Source organism: Phoca vitulina, unplaced genomic scaffold, assembly GCF_004348235.1.
Source record: "Phoca vitulina isolate PV1807 unplaced genomic scaffold, GSC_HSeal_1.0 scaffold72, whole genome shotgun sequence".
NCBI classification, from domain to species: Eukaryota; Metazoa; Chordata; class Mammalia; order Carnivora; family Phocidae; genus Phoca; species Phoca vitulina.
Genome location: NW_022589775.1, coordinates 1,613,986 through 1,631,072, shown reverse-complemented (window position 1 = coordinate 1,631,072; position 17,087 = coordinate 1,613,986). Strand labels below are relative to the sequence as shown.

General features: G+C 44.9%; 1 protein-coding gene across 6 annotated transcripts in view; it reads left to right on the top strand.

Moving 5' to 3' along the window:
* Positions 1–16,199, top strand: part of APP (amyloid beta precursor protein) — a 258,284-nt gene extending 242,085 nt beyond the window's left edge. For all 6 annotated transcript variants that reach the window (XM_032393352.1, XM_032393354.1, XM_032393351.1 and 3 more), the window contains 3 exons: positions 2,796–2,896; positions 5,544–5,690; positions 15,007–16,199. In XM_032393352.1, the coding sequence (XP_032249243.1) occupies positions 2,796–2,896; positions 5,544–5,690; positions 15,007–15,108 (350 nt within the window). In that variant the 3' untranslated portion in view covers positions 15,109–16,199. The remainder of the gene's footprint in view (positions 1–2,795; positions 2,897–5,543; positions 5,691–15,006) is intronic.
* The last annotated feature ends 888 nt before the right edge of the window (positions 16,200–17,087 follow it).

Below are 17,087 nucleotides of genomic sequence, written 5' to 3'. Positions count from 1 at the left end.
TTAACTATCTGTTGTTCTGACTTGTTATGCGAATTTGAATTCTGGTTTGAGTACCAAAAGTATTTTCACTCTCCTTTCAGAAATAATGTGGGCTTTTACGGTTTTGAGCAGAGAGCTCCTGTTTTTTCGAATTGTTGGTCCCACAAATCTAAAAGAAAAGACTATTGAAGAGACTTTTCTTCAGGTCTCAGAAATATAATTTTAACTGTTGCATTGCTAGATCCTGATGACAACAAAAGGGTGATCTGTAAAGAAATCACTGTGGTTATAACCCCGTGTCAGATTTAAAAGGGCCTGTAGGAAGATAAAAAATACATAGCCAATGAGAAATTAACAGAGCATTAGTATCACAGTCTGATAAACACAATGTCAGGAAGATTAGAGGTCAGAATGAGTTAAAAATTATGAGAAAATGCAAATAATTTCAAAGCAAGAAAATAAAGAATAGAGAGCCCCACAGCTCTGGGATAGGGTCAGGGGTTGAGGGACGTTCAGTGAGGGACGGTAAAAGATGAGAGAGAAAGGGAAACTGTCCCACTTTATGTCTATATTAGAGAGAGTGATCTTCTGAAAGAAGGAAATTAAAGCCCAAGGTAGATCAAGATGAAAAAAGAAAACACTAGCTCCTTGTTCTGGTTTTCTATTGCTTATGCAACAAATAATTCCGTAACTTAGCAGCTTAAAACAACAAGCATTTAGTTACTTATAATTACTGTAATGATCAGGATTTCAGGCATGGATTAGCTGGGTGCTCCTGGCTCCGGGCCTCCCAGGAGGTTGCAATCCAGACACCCTCTAGAGCCGCAACCATCCGAAGTGGAAGCTTGACTCTGGTGGGTCTGTTCACTCACGTGGCTGTTGGCAGGACACCGCCATACCTCATCGCGGGAACCTTTTTGTAGGGCTGCTTGAGTGTCCTCGTGACATTTGGGTGGCTTTCCGAGACCAAGTGATCCGAGAAAGAGAACAAGAAGGAAGCTGCAGTGCCTTTTTTGACCTAGACTCAGAACTCATGATCGCTTTCTCTATTGTCTGTTCATGAGAAGCAAGGCACTCCATCCAGTCCACACTTGAGAGAAGAGAATTCAGACCCACCTCTGGGAAGGAGAAGTAATTAACAGATTGGTGGCTATATTCTAAATCTACAACACCTCTCTACCACGTCCAAGTCCTTGTGACCCAGACAGATTGTAGGCTAGGAGACCTGGAGGGTGAAATGGTAGAACCGCTCTCCATGATCTCTGTGGACCCCTGGAAAGCAGGAGAGCTGGGAAGATAGGGGGAAGAGACTAGTTCCGCCAGACGGACAGCAGAGAAGACAGGGTGACCGTCTACAGGCCAGCTGTAGACTGAGATTGATGTCGGCTCTGTTTTCAGATGAGTTCTTAATGGAAGCTTTGTGAACATTTGGACAAGGAGTCGGGGATCTGTCACAACCCGCATGGGTGCCCGTGGTCTTGTCAAATTATCCTCCGTTTCATTTTGTGTGAGGTTGGCACACGGTTATGTTGTGGACATTGTGCTTTTCAGTTTCAGCAAGGTGTGTGACAAGTTTCATGGCACCTTGTGGACAAGACTGTAAGAGTGACTAGACAAAAAGCAAGAAATGAGGTCCCATGGGAGCTGAAGGACCTGGTAACGTGTAGCCTGAGCAAGAGCCATCAGGAACACGATGCCTCTCCTCGAGTGTCTGGCCTGCTCAAGGCTATAAGGTGGAAGGGAGGTTTCGGGCTTGCTCTGCGTTGAACAGGCTCCAAGTGTAGATGCCTTAGGGGAACTGATCTGGGTTTGATGTAAGGAAGCCTGTCATTCTTGTAAGGCAGAGCTATCCGAAATGGAGGCAAATGGATAGATTTTTCTCCATTCACTCAGGAGCTGAGGGTTTGCCCCTTGGGTGAGAATAGTGCAGAGGACATGATTTTAAAAGCCTTTTTCATCCTAAAATTATAACTTTGGATATTTAAATGCTACAACATGGAAACTGATACTTCTATTTTGTGCTTTCATTTTTTTGTTTTAGAAATGGCTTTGCATTTTGTTTTGTAGCTTCAAATTGTTACTTGAAAAATGAAATTTATTACAATTAGTGTAAGACTCATGTAGCAATTTATAGAGAAGGAAGAGTTAGTAAGTTATAAATTCTGTTAGTCCCACTGAAACATTTTCTAAAATTATGTGCTGCAAATCTTTATTCAGCAGACAAAGCAATTATATTCTGTATCTATAACTAAATCACCAAACTAAATAAATAATATGATTTTTACAATGCTTCCCTGCATAGATACATGAACATAATTTATTTGTAATTGGAACAAAGCCCTAAAGTAGCAGTTTGATTCCACCAGGTAATTAATGCTCATTTTTAAAGACTTTTATTATTTTTTCTGAAAGAATGAGAACACATGGGAAAAGACATAGAATCAGCTAAACAATAAGCCCCTAAAACAAACTAGTATATTCTGGGAACGCATCCTTGCCAACCTCCCAACTAGCATTTAACTTCTGGTTTTCCCCATTTAAAAAAAAAAAAAATTATAATGTGTGTTTAAAGGCAGTAGAAGCTTTAACTTCAGATTTCTTTAATCTTTAATTTCTTTTTGTTTGAAATAGGTAGTGGTTAAGGGTGTGAATACAGGGTGTCAGTTTTCTTGAAGAAAGTCATTAATCTGTTTCCTCTCACTCCAGACCTAGAAAGGTTTTGTAGCCTTTGTGTTACAGCGTTTGTGGTTACAGAGAAAATGAATTGAGTGTCGTGCGTCATTTAATTATGGTGTGATGCTTATGGATTATTGCAGGTTCAGGCTTGACAAACATCAAGACGGAAGAGATCTCTGAGGTGAAGATGGATGCCGAGTTCCGACATGACTCAGGATATGAGGTTCATCATCAAAAATTGGTACGTAAAATTTACCTCTTCCTGCCACTCAGTTTGTCTCGCCAGATGACCTGTTCACGCTTGTTCATGCTGTGCCAGAAAGCCAGTGAAGGAAAAGATAAAAGGAATAAAGCAGTTGCCTAGAGGGTCATCATGGACCCATAAAGAGAAGAAAAAGAGGGTCTTTATACATTAGTTCTTTGCATCTAGAAGGCCGCTAACCCCACTCAGGGCTTAGAGTGGAATTAATGTGTATCACAATATCCGCTCTAATTCATTTCCCCTCTATTTTCTAGGAAGACGGGTTTATAAGAGGTGGATTTGAAGTTGGCATATGTTAACTATCTCCCTGTGCCTCTCCGTCTCTCCCTCTGCCCTTCCTTCCCGTCCCTTCCCCAGCACCCACGTTTTAAGTTCTGCAGGGGTAGGATCTTTGGGTTTCTACCAAGGTGGGTGGAGGCGGGAGGTGAGCAGGACTCCATGATGTTCCTAGCAGTGTTGCTCACTGAAAGATTCGGGCAAGAAAGACGGCAGCTTCCTTTTTGGACAAAATCTCTTCCCACCCACTGTTATTTCCCCCAAATGTTAGACTCGGAGCAAATCAAAGAGCACCCATCCTCTTTGGAGGCAGCTCCCGTAGTTACATAAAATCTTTTACCAGAAGCTTCAGATAAATCAAATCCTGCATTATGTTAGGGTTTCTTTCATCTTATCACTATGCGTGGTAAGGGGGTTAAATTAATAAAGAAGACAATTTTATTGCACATTCAATAGTCAACCAAAAAAATGGTAATAAAATTCTCCTAGCAATAATAAGTACTCGCTCTTAGGCATTTATGGTGCACATCGGGGGGTGGGGGGGGGGTGGCGTGGGCACATGGGTGCCCTTTTTCAAGGGAGAGAATATCTTTCCAATATTCATAAATATAATTTATAAATCCAAGTAGTAAATTCCAGAAGAAACGCCAGTGAAGCATTGCATATGCCTCTTTTCACTCTCAATAATTGGAGCAAATCCAAAACTGGCTTGTGATTCAGATTTGCATTTCAACTCCCATAATCTTTCTTGTACAAGAACATTTCAGTTTTTTTGAAGCATGATTTTCACTGGCAGGTTAATCCCATCCCAATTATTATGAATTCAGGGGCAATCTTGATGTGGCTGATGCCAAAGAGGTTAAAAAATTCTGGGGGAGCTGCTGAAGAGTCGGGGGCTGGTGGGGCACGGAGCTGAAGATTAATGTGCGGATTTGCATTTTTCTGGAGTCTGTGTCCTACAAGCCCCTCTCCACAATTACGCTAACTCCTGTGATGCGACAGTGACTAATGGTAGCGGCAGCAATTAGGAGAATCAGCTCCCTCTACTGAGCTCGTTGATAAGATAATGTACTATAATTAGTGCAATGAATATTACAAAATTACAGTATTTTCTTAAAGGCATAGGAAGATGTCCAGACTTGCATTTATTCCTGATTACCTCACATTTTTATCATTAACTAATTAATGATTTGCTTTTTTATAAATATGTTGAGCTAGCATATTTATTGAGAAAGGGAAATAATTATGAACGGTTTCTCATTTTGCTGTAGATAATACCCTGAGTAAGACACTTAGAAATCAGCTCTACCTGCCGTATTTTATATTGCCTTTTCAGATCACTCGGATGTTTGTTGTCACTGTGGAAAATTGGTCATCTTCCTGTGTCGAGATCAGACCGAGAGAATTCTTTAGGGAGCTGTTTTCATTGATTTCTATAATAAATGTGGTATATACTTAGTAGTAGTTGGACCAGGTGATCTGGCAGAAGATCACCTCCTTACATAACAGGATTATAAAAGGTGCCACATGCTTTTATAATTCCAGTTAGGTAGATAAAGTGGAGAAATAGTGAGTTGCTTTCATAAACAACGTGAAGGAATGCTGAATGCTGTGCAGCGAAGTTATCAGACTGAATAAATATCTCTGATGGTGTTTTCCAAAATTCATTGATGTCCAATACAAACGAACAGCAAGAATAAAACAACAGGTTGAGTGGGGTTTCTGGAGAAAACAGTAAGCAAGCAGGAGTTCTATGTGACGATTAAAATTCTTATCTCATCACCTGCTACTTCCCTTTGAAAAAACTCTCTTTTAAGCATTACACTTCTCTGAGGTTCAGTACCATCCTACTGAACGATCGCAGCTAAAAGTCAGTAACAAGTGTCTTTTTTTTCTTCGGATGAACTCCTTTGTCTCAGATGCCTTATTTCTATGTATTAATGTCCCTCTAAGGAAATTAGGACATCTGTCGGTTTGAAAAAGCACCTAAGGCAGACTGGTCATGCATCAGGTCTCCCAGCCGACCTCTTTTCAAAGTCATCATCCATGCCTTTCTTTCCATCCTTTAGTAGATCCCCACCCCACCTCTCACCAGATGTCCCACCTGTCGGAGGGTTTCAGGTTCCTCTTGGCTACTGTTTTGCCTTCCTAAGGCCATGGGGCAGGGGGTTGAAAGTAGTAGCTAGAATGTGTGATTTTTTTTTTTTTTTCCAAGTATGCACCAAATAATGGAAATAATGGAGTGGTCACCAACTGAAACTTACAGCGTAAGGTAGACACTGAAACTCTTTACATACCTTTTCCAGCGATCTCCTGCAATTGCAATCCTTTCTCTTGTCTTGTTTTCAAGGTGTTCTTTGCAGAAGATGTAGGTTCAAACAAAGGTGCCATCATTGGACTCATGGTGGGTGGAGTTGTCATAGCAACAGTGATCGTCATCACCTTGGTGATGCTGAAGAAGAAACAGTACACGTCCATTCATCATGGTGTGGTGGAGGTAGGTGAACGTGGCTGCGTGTTTGCAAGCAGGAGTTAAAGAAAACTAGCAGGAGATTTTGCTTGGCTAAGAATCATCCAAGTGTCTCTTCTTAAAAAAAAAAAAAATCTAGATTCCTGCATGGTGCTCAAGTTTGGCAGCTGTTTTCTTGTTTGGGTTTTCATCGTTCTGACTTAGAAATACTGTGATCAAAGCATTGGGTTGTACGCTGCTCCCTCAGCTTCTTAGAATTTGTACTGAAATGTCAAATAATACTAGCGATGATGCCTGGCTTAAAGATACTGTGATTAGCCTCGAACATTTAAAAGAAAAGAAAAAAACTACCAAGTTAGAAATGAAAAGGAAGGGGTAGAAGTCTGCTTCAAAAAAAAAAACCTAAAACCTAAAAAAACCTGAACTCATTTATTCCCTAATTTTTTTGTCTTAAAGAGTCTGACTTACAAGTAAAACCAGGTAGCAGCAATTAATACTAATTTTCAGGAAAGAGTCTTACCTTTAAAGTTTCACAGAAAATTACATGATACCAAACAGCTGAGAGAGCTTACAAGGTTGTTCCAGTGTTCAACCTGTTACCCTTCACTTCTACCGGAGATATCTTCATTTCCGGAGTTCGTGCAGTCACGCTGGAGGTGGGGAGAAGCTTCACCACGTGACTTCACAATTACTGCGTGATGACACTGCAGGATTTTGTCCCCTCAGACCAACATGTGACTACCATGAGTGTATACGGCACGGAAGTCGTGGGTTACCCCAACAAAATAGAGTAGCTACAAGACTGAAATAGGACTTTTTAAACCCATGATACAAAATACTGAAATAGAAAATTTACGGATAAGTTCTTATGCGTTTATTTTTTTTTAAGATTTTATTTTTATGTAATCTCTATACCCATTGTGGGGCTCGAACTCACAATCCCAAGATCAAGAGTGGCATGCTCCACTGACTGAGCCAGCCAGGTGCATTTAAAATGCAGTTCTGGTGTTGGGCTATGGAGGGGGGAGGGGGGTAATCCTCATAGTATATGTAATTTTCTAGGAAACAGAGAAAGTGAATGAATACATCTTGAGAAGTATGAGAATTTTTAGAGCTGAAAGAGATCTCAGTGATCAAATTGATCTTTTCATTCTGTAGATGAGAAAACAGACCCAGACAGAAGTGCTCACCCACTGTCAAACTAAATAGGGCCAAGATCCAAATACAGATTTTCCCATATCCTATCCATTGTCTCTTCCATTAGAGAGAAGTCCAGATATTTCCAGTGAGTCAAACTTCTCACTAACCCCAAAGACACATGCTCCACACCATTCTCGTCAGAGAAGAGCAGGAAAAGGTTAAATAAGTTAAATGTCTGGCAGAGCCAGAAACCTCATTGTGTTCAGCCCTTAACGTTCTCCAGGCTGCTTGTTTATGAGATCTGCGGGTGGAAATTGGCTTTGAGTCTTCTTCTCCCTGTCCGGACTGGTGTGGACGTGCTACGTGCTGGGGAGCAGCAAGGTGTGAAAGAACAGGATGACTGACAGACTGGCCTCTACACACATCAGATAAGCAATGACCGTGTCACTGACTCTGGGTACTGCTCTTCTGAGAATAGTATTTCTGAGCTTGAGTCCCTTGAAACAGTGTGAGATGTATCCTTGTTAGCATCAGTTTACTTCATTTCTACTCAAAACAGTTTTTTTAATTTCATGTTTGGGAAAAAAAAAAAGTGTTTTCATACTTGAATAATTAAAAAGTCCCTTTTACTAAAATTAACAAGTCAGGAAATGACAGATGTTGGCGGGGATGCGGAGAAAGGGGAACCCTCCTACACTGTTGGTGGGAATGCAAGCTGGTGCAGCCACTCTGGAAAACAGTATGGAGGTTCCTCAAAAAGTTGAAAATAGGGGCGCCTGGGTGGCTCAGTCGTTAAGCGTCTGCCTTTGGCTCAGGTCATGATCCCAGGGTCATGGGATCGAGCCCCGCATCGGGCTCCCTGCTCCGTGGGAAGCCTGCTTCTCCCTCTCCCACTCCCCCTGCTCGTGTTCCCTCTCTCGCTGTGTCTCTCTCTGTCAAATAAATAAATAAAACCTTTAAAAAAAAAAAAAGTTGAAAATAGAGCTGCCCTACGACCCAGCAATTGCCCTACTAGGGATTTGCCCCAGAGATACAAAGGTAGTGATCCGAAGGGGCACCTGCACCCCAATGTTTATAGCAGCAATGTCTACAATAGCCGAACTATGGAAAGAGCCCAGATGTCCATCAACAGTTGAATGGATAAAGAAGAGGTAGTGTATTTACAGTGGAATATACTCAGCCATCAAAAAAATGAAATCTTTCCATTTGCAATGACGTGGATGGAACTAGAGAATATTATGCTAAGTGAAATAAATCAATCAGAGAAAGACAATTACATAATTTCACTCATGTGGAATTTAAGAAACAAAAACAGAGGATCATAGGGGAAGAAAGGAAAAAATAAGACAAAACCAGAGAAGGAGACAAACCACAAGAGACTTTTAATCATAGGAAACAAACTGAGGGTTGCTGGAGGGGAGGGGGGTGGGGGGATGGGGTAACTGGGTGACGGGCATGAAGGAGGGCACGTGATGGAATGAGCCCTGGATGTTGTATGCAACTGATGAATCACTGACCTCTATCTCTGAAACTAATAATACATTGTATGTTAATTAATTGAATTTTTAAAAAAGAATGCTCACTCATTTAAAAAAAGCCCCTTCTCGTTTCTTTAATATATTGTATGGGAGTTTTTTTGTTTTTAATTGAAGTAGAGTTGACCTACAATGTTCTGTTAGCTTCAGGTGTACAACGGAGTGATTTGACGACTCTGTGTATTACACAGCGCTCAGCACAGTAAGTGTAGTCACCGTCTGTCACCAGTCATTGTACGTGTAATGCCTTCGGACTGACGAATCTACCCAAGAAGCATCTTCCTTTTTATCAGGTCTAGTGCCTATTTGGGGCGCCGAAGTCCAAAGAGCTATATTGGTTTGCTAGAGCTGCCATTACAACGTCCGAAACTGGGTGGCTTAAACAATAGAAATTATTTCCTCACAATTCTGGAAGCTACAAGTCTGAGATCAATGTGTCAGCGGGTTTGGTTTTTCTCTGAGGCCTCCCTCCTTGGCTTGTAGGTGGCCTCCATTGGGCCTTCACATCATCTTTTCTCTGTGCATGTCTGTGTCCTAATCTCCTCTTCCTGTAAGGACACCAGTATTGTCGGATTAGGGTCTGCCCCAATGATCTCATTTAACCTTAATTACTATTTTAAAAACCCTGTCTCCAAATACAGTCAAATTTGAGGCACGAGGTTAGGACTTTAGCATAGGTTTGGGGAGGACGCAGTTCAGCCTATAACAGAGCCCAGGGATGCTGGGCAGAAAAGCAAGGTCTCTCTCAGGGACTCTCTGCCATGGTTGTGCATGAGACTTACCAGCTACTTATTTAAAAGGTCCCAGCCCAGACCTAAGGAAACAATTTCCAAATGGGCTTAGAAGCTGAATGTTGAAAATTTTCCAGCTGAATTGGACATGCAGTCATTTTTGAGAATCCTTGATCTCTCTCCTTTCAGTCACCAGTCTGAAGTGTAGAAAATAGTATCTCTTGTGTACAAGAGAACTACCTACCTTTGTATTTTTTTTTTAAGATTTTATTTATCTATTTTAGAGAGACAGCATGAGTGGGGGGAGGGGCAGAAGGGGAGGGAGAGGGACAAGCATACTCTGTGGTGAGCACAGAGCTGGAGGCTGGAGGCGAGTCTTGATCTTAAGACCCTGAGACCCTGACCTGAGCCAAAACCAAGAGTCCGAGGCTTAACCTGCTGAGCCATCCAAGCGCCCTGAGAACTAGTTACCTTTTAAGCCTCGTTACAGCAGCCTAGGTTAAAAGTTTCTTGTGGTTGGTCACCAAGAAGAGTCTCCTTGGATTTGGGTTGTCAGAGAATAAGTTGACACTTGAACACAGATTCCAGAAAAAAAAATTTTTTTTTTTTCCATTTTGAAGCCAGGAGGCATCCTTGAAGGAGCAGAATTGTAGGGAGGACAGTTGTTCAGCTCTTCTCTTGAGACTCATTCCGCTCACTCCTTGAGAGCATCTAGAAACCTCTCCCGAGTGAGTGCCCTCCTTATATTGTGTTTCTTCTCCTTGTTTCTTCTCACCTCCTCCTTCTCGAAAGTGCAGGTGTCGAGAGCCTGGAAACCACCCCCTTCTCCCTCTCCAGGCCTTCCTTGCTCTCCTTTCTGGAAGCATCCCCGTTCACGGTTCCATGTGGAGCAGTGCTCGGCAGCCCCAGACCAGAACCTCATCCGAGGTGCCGTTCGCCATCCCCGCCGCCCTCGGGAAGGTTATGGTCTGGCTGGGGTGGGTGAATGTGGACCCGAAGAGCTGCGGCCCACGGAGGCACCTAGGTGGTCTCCCCTGGGGCAGGCGGTATCGGGTGCCGGCGGCGGGGGGTTGAGAGCAGTGTTTCTCCGAGAGCAGAGCAGCGTCAACCCCGAATGGATGGGACCCTTCCCTGGACGTGCTCTGCCCATCTCAGCAGGCTCTCACACTCTGGTCCCCAGGAGCAAGCTTATTCCCAGCTCTGGCTCACCTGCTTCATTAGTGAGTAACCCTGCCTCACTGAGAACAAATAAATGAGCGTTTCCAGTTAGACTGGCCTGCGTCTGTCAGGATGGAATACTGTCCTGCTTCACGCCATCAGTGCGTGAAGAAACGATGAAAGCCACGGTCTCCAGGACCTCCCTTCTCAGAGCGGGAAGATGCCTCCCTTCTCAGAGCGGGGAGATCGCAGAGACCTGGAAATGAAAACGAGCCCAGTGTTTTTATTAATAGAGCTGTTACCAGTTGGAAATTAGCGGTTGCCAGTTTTTGTTTTTAAAAAATAAGCGGTAAACATTGATGTGATGATTTGCTTAGCCCTGGGGCGCCTGGGTGGCTCAGTCGTTAAGCATCTGCCTTCAGCTCAGGTCATGATCCCAGGGTCCTGGGATCGAGCCCCGCATCGGGCTCCCCGCTCAGTGGGAAGCCTGCTTCTCCCTCTCCCACTCTCCCTGCTTGTGTTCCTGCTGTCGCTATCTCTCTCTCTGTCAAATAAATAAATAAAATCTTTAAAAAAAAAAATAAAAAGATTTGCTTAGCCCTGAGGCCAGAGGTTCACTCCGTAAGCCGTTAGCCAGCCACGCTCCCCAAGGAGATGACTGTGCTTTGTTGGTGTCTCAGGCAGTGATGTGACGGCCCTTTGTTCCGCTCTGTCCCTCAGGTGCCCACCATCTCTGGTGGCTGAGGGTCCCAGCGCTGGCTGACTGATCCCAATTCCTCCTGCTTTAATAAGGTCCTGTCCCGTCCACTGACCCCAGATGGCACTCTTCTACACTGATATCGATTGACACTGGATATTCCAAAATGCATATTGTAGCTCTTTCCACCACTCCTCCTAAATGGAGACCTCCCCTTTAATAAGGGGGTTGGAGGGGACAGAGGGTTAAGGGTACAAAGTGGCAGCAAGTTGTCAATGAGACCTGGAGATCTAATGCACAGTATAATGAATGTAGACCCCAAAACTGTATTGTAATCATCAAACTAGCTAAGAGGCTAGAACTTAATTATTCCAAATACTAATAAGAAAGGATAAGAATGGATAATTCTCTGACCTGACAAAGGTGCTAATTACCACTACAATGGCAAGCATATTACAATGTATAAATGTATCAAGTTAACAGGTTGTGCATCCTAATTTACATAATATTATGTGCCAAATATATCTCTGTAACAAAAAAAAAATGGGGGGGGTGGCACAAATTCTCTTTATTACAGGGTATAAAAAATTTTTCCGTTCATGGGTCTGATAACTGGACCATCAGAAATCTCCCATCCTTCACACCTCCCCAGCCATCTGATTAATGATCCAAATAAGAAGAGAGGTCCCAGTTAGCTTTTTATGGAGTTACAGCATATGACTTTCCCTGATGAATGTGCCATCATACTGATAACATGATAAAAATATGTCCTGAGGGGTCCTTTCTTCCTGGCGAGAAGGTTACCCACCAGGGTGGAGTACCTGGCTACCTCTAACGGTGCTGTGCAGCAGTTGAATCAGGTTTAACCTGTGGATCAGGTTAAATGGGAAGCAGAAGTACAGGAAAGAGTGGCTGGACCCAGAACCTCTTGTGGCTGGAAGCAAACAGCAGGAAGAAATACTAGAAAGTCAAAGGAAAGCATCAGAGATGAATGATGATGAAGGCATAGCAAAGGAATCCATTGCCTGCCTGAAAGATCACTTAACATGGGCAGCAAACAGAAGTGAACTACTCATAAAGGAGATGGAATTACAGTTAAGAAGATGAACGTGGACACGACTGAACACAAAACCCAACCCCGGGGGGTTAGAGGAGGGATACTAGCTTGAAGACCTGGTTAATGTTTGCTTTGTTTTCCTTCCTGTTGCACGAGCTCTTTGGATGTTCTTACCCTCCATTGTGATTATGTATTAAGTCACTGGTTTATCTTCTCCTTTCCTTGGATGAGCTGAAATGGAATATCTTAGGCGCCAGGACTCTGTAGTTCAGCCTAGCTCAGTGTCATGCATGAAAGGGACACCCAGTAACACATCCTGCTATTATTCTACATAATAGAATTTAAAACGTGGAGTTTACTGGCTTACCGCACCCACACTGGAGACGACATGACACGGAGGAGACCCAGATAGAATTTCATCTCTGCAGTCTTGACAGTTGAGTTGTAAATTCCTCTGGATATAGTGAAGGAATAAAGGTTGAAGCCAGGCCAGAGTGCAGTGCAGAGGGTCCCGGGGTCTCCCATGAGACCCAGGGCACAGAGCCTGGAGCCAGAAGAAGACTGAGGACCAGTTACTGATGCGATCTCGTCCAGGAATTCGGGGGGGGGGGGGGGGGTGGGCAGAGATGATGTGCACGTGTGTGTTCATCTCAGCAAGTGATAGGCGTTCCTGCCTGGTGGGCCAACAGGGATTCTGTCCCCAAGTCCATTGTTCCCTCATTCCTTCTAGAACAGGCATCACTGGCTTCAACGTCCCCCAGCTCTGCTTTAAGGGAAATAATATTGAGGTTTAATTGAGCTGTTGATGCCAAGGCCCTGCCTGCGCTGTAGTGGGCTGGCCCTCACCTGGCGGCCCCCACCAGTGCAGTGGCTTAGCTTTGAAGGACCTGTCCCTGAGCTCCACCGCGGAGGAAGCCTCCCCCTTACCTGATGCTCTTCCTTTAGTGGTAGGTTTATCCGCGGCTGTGAGTACTCAGTGCTGCACCTTGAGCTTCCGAGGGGCTCGGGACAAAGAGATACAACCCAAACTCCTTGGGCGCCATTTTATAAAACTAATTCCTCCTCCTGAAGCTCCCGAGCCCTCTGAGGCCTGAGGGCTCGGCCTCCCCGCCGCAGGAATGGCGAGGCTCGAGCTGCCCTCCCAGCAGCAAAAGATAATGAGGATTAGCGGGTGGAAAAGGGCCAAGAAGGCAGGAACGTTAGACGCCTGCCTTCCACCCGGGCCTCAGCCTCCCATTTCTGACAGGGCTGTTGGAAGCGTTTGGCTTTGGCCTTTGAAGAGGAGATAAATGATTAAGTTGCCAGGTGTTCCCCTGACCTTGATGAATGCAGATGACAGGTGACAGCCCGAGCGAGGGTTGATGTGTTCCTGGAGGACAGACAAGCATGATATTCTAACCGTCGCGCAGCATTTTTTTCTGTACTCGGACACGGGGCAGCTTTGCGCTGGATCTCCTCAGCAGGACTTCTTTTTTTTTAATCTTGAGACCATTTGAAATCTCAGTTAAAAGGTGGCACAGAGACTAAAAGATGCCCAGGTTCGTATGGCCCTGGTGCTGCAGACAGGCTCTTTCCTGGCGAGCAGAGTCCGGGAGTGGATGAGATCTCTCCTCACTGGTGCTCATCTTCAAGGATGGCGTTTGAACTGACAAGTCCGTGGCCAGTGACACAGTTGCCAGTTAAAGCACCGTGACCTCATTTGTGGACAACCCAGCAGGACAAAGGACGAGGAGGGCTAGGAAGAGCCCCTGCGATGGGTTCCCGTGAGGACGGCGGTGGGAGCGTCCGTCTGCGCGGTGGCCTCCGAGCAGGGACTTGGGAGCTCGTTGGCGGCTCTGTTCTCCGGGGACGGGCCCCGGCCTGTGGTCGGAGCAACGTGAGGACCGGCCGCAGAGTGCAGGCAGCTCTGACGGGGCCGCGGAGCGGGAACGGCCTGTGGGTGGGGGGTCGGCATCGTGCACGGAGCGGGCGGCCTGAGGGAGCTGCTCGCCGGCCCGGCTGTCCCGGCCTTGGCCGAGGGGGCGATGCCAGCTCCTCAAGAGGCGCAGTAACCAGGCTCCGCTTTCGTGCATTCGGCGGAGAGTTAGGTACTTCCTCCCTCCTGTGCAGGGTGGGGGTGCGCCAGATACGCTAGATGATGTATGCGCGGACAGCCACCCCCACGTCGCGGGGCTGAGCACACCTTGTCGGATGTGCAGAGAGCAAATACCCCTTCCCAGCTCTGGCCTAACAGTGATGCGGGACCGGGGGCGGATGGGGCACGGCCAGGTTTACAGCTGCTGGCCTGCTCCTAGACGTACAGCACATCAACACAGAGGGTCTGTTTGTAGATCTTTGGCTGGACATACTTCCGTAGTCTTGGTACTCAGTTAAATATATATATGTGTGTGTGTATAATCTAGAACAGTATATTCTTTGAATATTTTTCCTCTTTTCCTTGCCACATGGCCCCTTTGATATATGTAGATCATCCTTTTAATTAAAAGATTCTCAGACCTCTTGTCATATTAAATTTAGTGAAAGCAGGGACAAATTAAAATGAGTGTGGAAAGATAATCAGCATTCTAGAATTTATTTAAGCGTCTGCCAATATCCTTCGCTGACTCTCCGTGATGCTCTTGGATTTTTATTTCCAGCTTAGCACCACACTTTCGAGTAAAACAGTTTTCCGTTGTGGCCTTTTGGTCCCTTAGTGAGCCAACAGGGAAGAAAAAAAATATTTATTGCGCTGCATGTATCCAGTTACTGTTAAGCGCAATGGGGGGGGGCGGGGGGGGGAAGCAACCAGTGAGCACTTTGCGGGCAGAGCCAGCTCGGCAAGGTTTTAGGCGCCACCTGGTGGCCGGATGGAGCTCGGTCCTCACGTTCGTCCCTGTCCTCGTAACTGGTGGGCACAGGCATCCTGCTTGGAGGGGTCCGTGGGAAGGAAAGAAGCTAACTGTACTCCTTATCCTTTACCGTTCGGCGTGTGCACCCTCAAAGGATCAGTTTTCTTAATTCATTTTTCCTCGCCCTTGCATTTCAGGTTGACGCTGCGGTGACCCCAGAGGAGCGCCACCTCTCCAAGATGCAGCAGAATGGCTATGAAAACCCAACTTACAAGTTCTTCGAGCAGATGCAGAACTAGACCCCCGCCACAGCAGCCTCTGAAGTCGGACAGCAAAACCATTGCTTCACTACCCATCGGTGTTCATTTATAGAATAATGTGGAAAGAAACAAGCCCTTCCGTTTTATTATTTACTCATTATCGCCTTTCGACAGCCGTGCTGTAACACAAGTAGATGCCTGAACTTGAATTAATATACAAATCAGCAGTGTATTCTCTCTCTTTACATTCTGGTCTCTACATTATTAATGGGTTTTGTGTACTGTAAAGAACTTAGCTGTATCAAACTAGTGCATGAATAGATTCTCTCCTGATTATTTATCTCGTAGCCCCTTAGCCAGTTGTATATTATTCTTGTGGTTTGTGACCCAATTAAGTCCTACTTGAAATATGCTTTAAGAATCGATGGGGGATGCTTCGTGTGAACGTGGGAGTGTAGCTGCTTCTCTTGCCTACGTATTCTTTTCCTGATCACTATGCATTTAAAGTTGAGCATTTTTACGTATTCCAAATGATCTAGAGAATTTTTTTCCATGATTGCGTTTTACTGTACAGGTTGCTGCTTCTGCTAGATTTGTGATGTAGGAATTACAAGGATACGCATTTACTCCTTTGTGCCTGTTTTATGTGCACACATTAGGCATTGAGAATTGAAACTTTTTTGTCCATGTACCTTTGGATCTTTGATAAAGAAAAGAATCCCTGTTCATTGTAAGCACTTTTACGGGTGAGGGGGGTGGGGGGAGGGAGTGCTCTGCTGGTCTCAAATTACCAGGAATTCTCCCAAAAAATCTTCCGCAGGATGATTGTACAGAATCATTGCTTATGACCATGATAGCTTTCTACACTGTATTACATAAATAAATTAAATAAAATCACCCTGGGCAAGAGTTTTCTTTAAAGGCTAACTAGGAACATTAAATATTCAGAGTCATTGGGGGTTGGGGGAGAAGAAGAGGCAGATGCAGTTTCTTTTAACCGGTCTAAAACGTTTTATTTATGACAGCGAAAGAAAGTGAAAGGGGAAGGCCTGCCTGGACAAACCCTTTAAGATTTGTCTTCAATTTGTATAAAACGGTGTTTTCATGTAAATAAATACATTCTTGGAGGAGCACCATTGTGCTGGTGTGAATGATTCCATGGTAACCAGCTGCTGAGCACGAAGTCCCCCACAGTGAGAAACCTCATGTAACCTAACCCTGGACATCCACACCTTTGTAGCTTAACTGCAAGTCTGAGTAGGAAATCGGGGCCAACATGCTTCTTCCGGTGCTAGTCAAATACTTCATTGACCTAATTCAGTTTTTAACTTGGTCCAGAGTATTTTGTGACCGGATCTCGGTCCTCACGTTCGTCCCTGTCCTCGTCTGCTTGAACTGCTGTAATGAAATACCATGCACCAGGCAGCTTACAAAGCACAGAAATTTCCTTTTCCCAGTTCTGGAGATCGGCAGTCCACGGTCAAGGTGCCAGCCTGGTCATGTGAGGACCTTCCAGGTCCAGATTTCACATCGTGTAAGGGCGCTAATCCCATTTGAAGGATCCTCATGACCTGAGTCACGTCCCAAAGCTCCCCCCCACCACCACCATACCATCACCTTGGGCATTACAATTTCAACACAAGAATTGTGAGGGGATACAGACATTCAGACAGACCATCACCATCTCAAATAAGAGATGAAGAGAAAACTTCTGGGGGAGTTCAAAGCTAAGACAAGCGGATAGCTGTCTCTAAGGCAGATTTTCTGAACTGTGGCACAACTGATTCTGTAGGGAATCATTCCTTGTTCTGGGGCGCTGTCCTGAGCATTGAAGGATGTTTAGCAGCATTTCTGGCTTCTACTCATGAGATGCCAGGAACACTCCCCAGTTGTGATTGTCAAAAATGTCTCCAGACCTGGCCACATGCCCCTTGGGGGGGGGGGGGCTAAATTGCCCCCACTTAGGAACCACTGCTCTAAAGCTATTTTAAAACAGTGTCTATGGGCATGATTTTTAT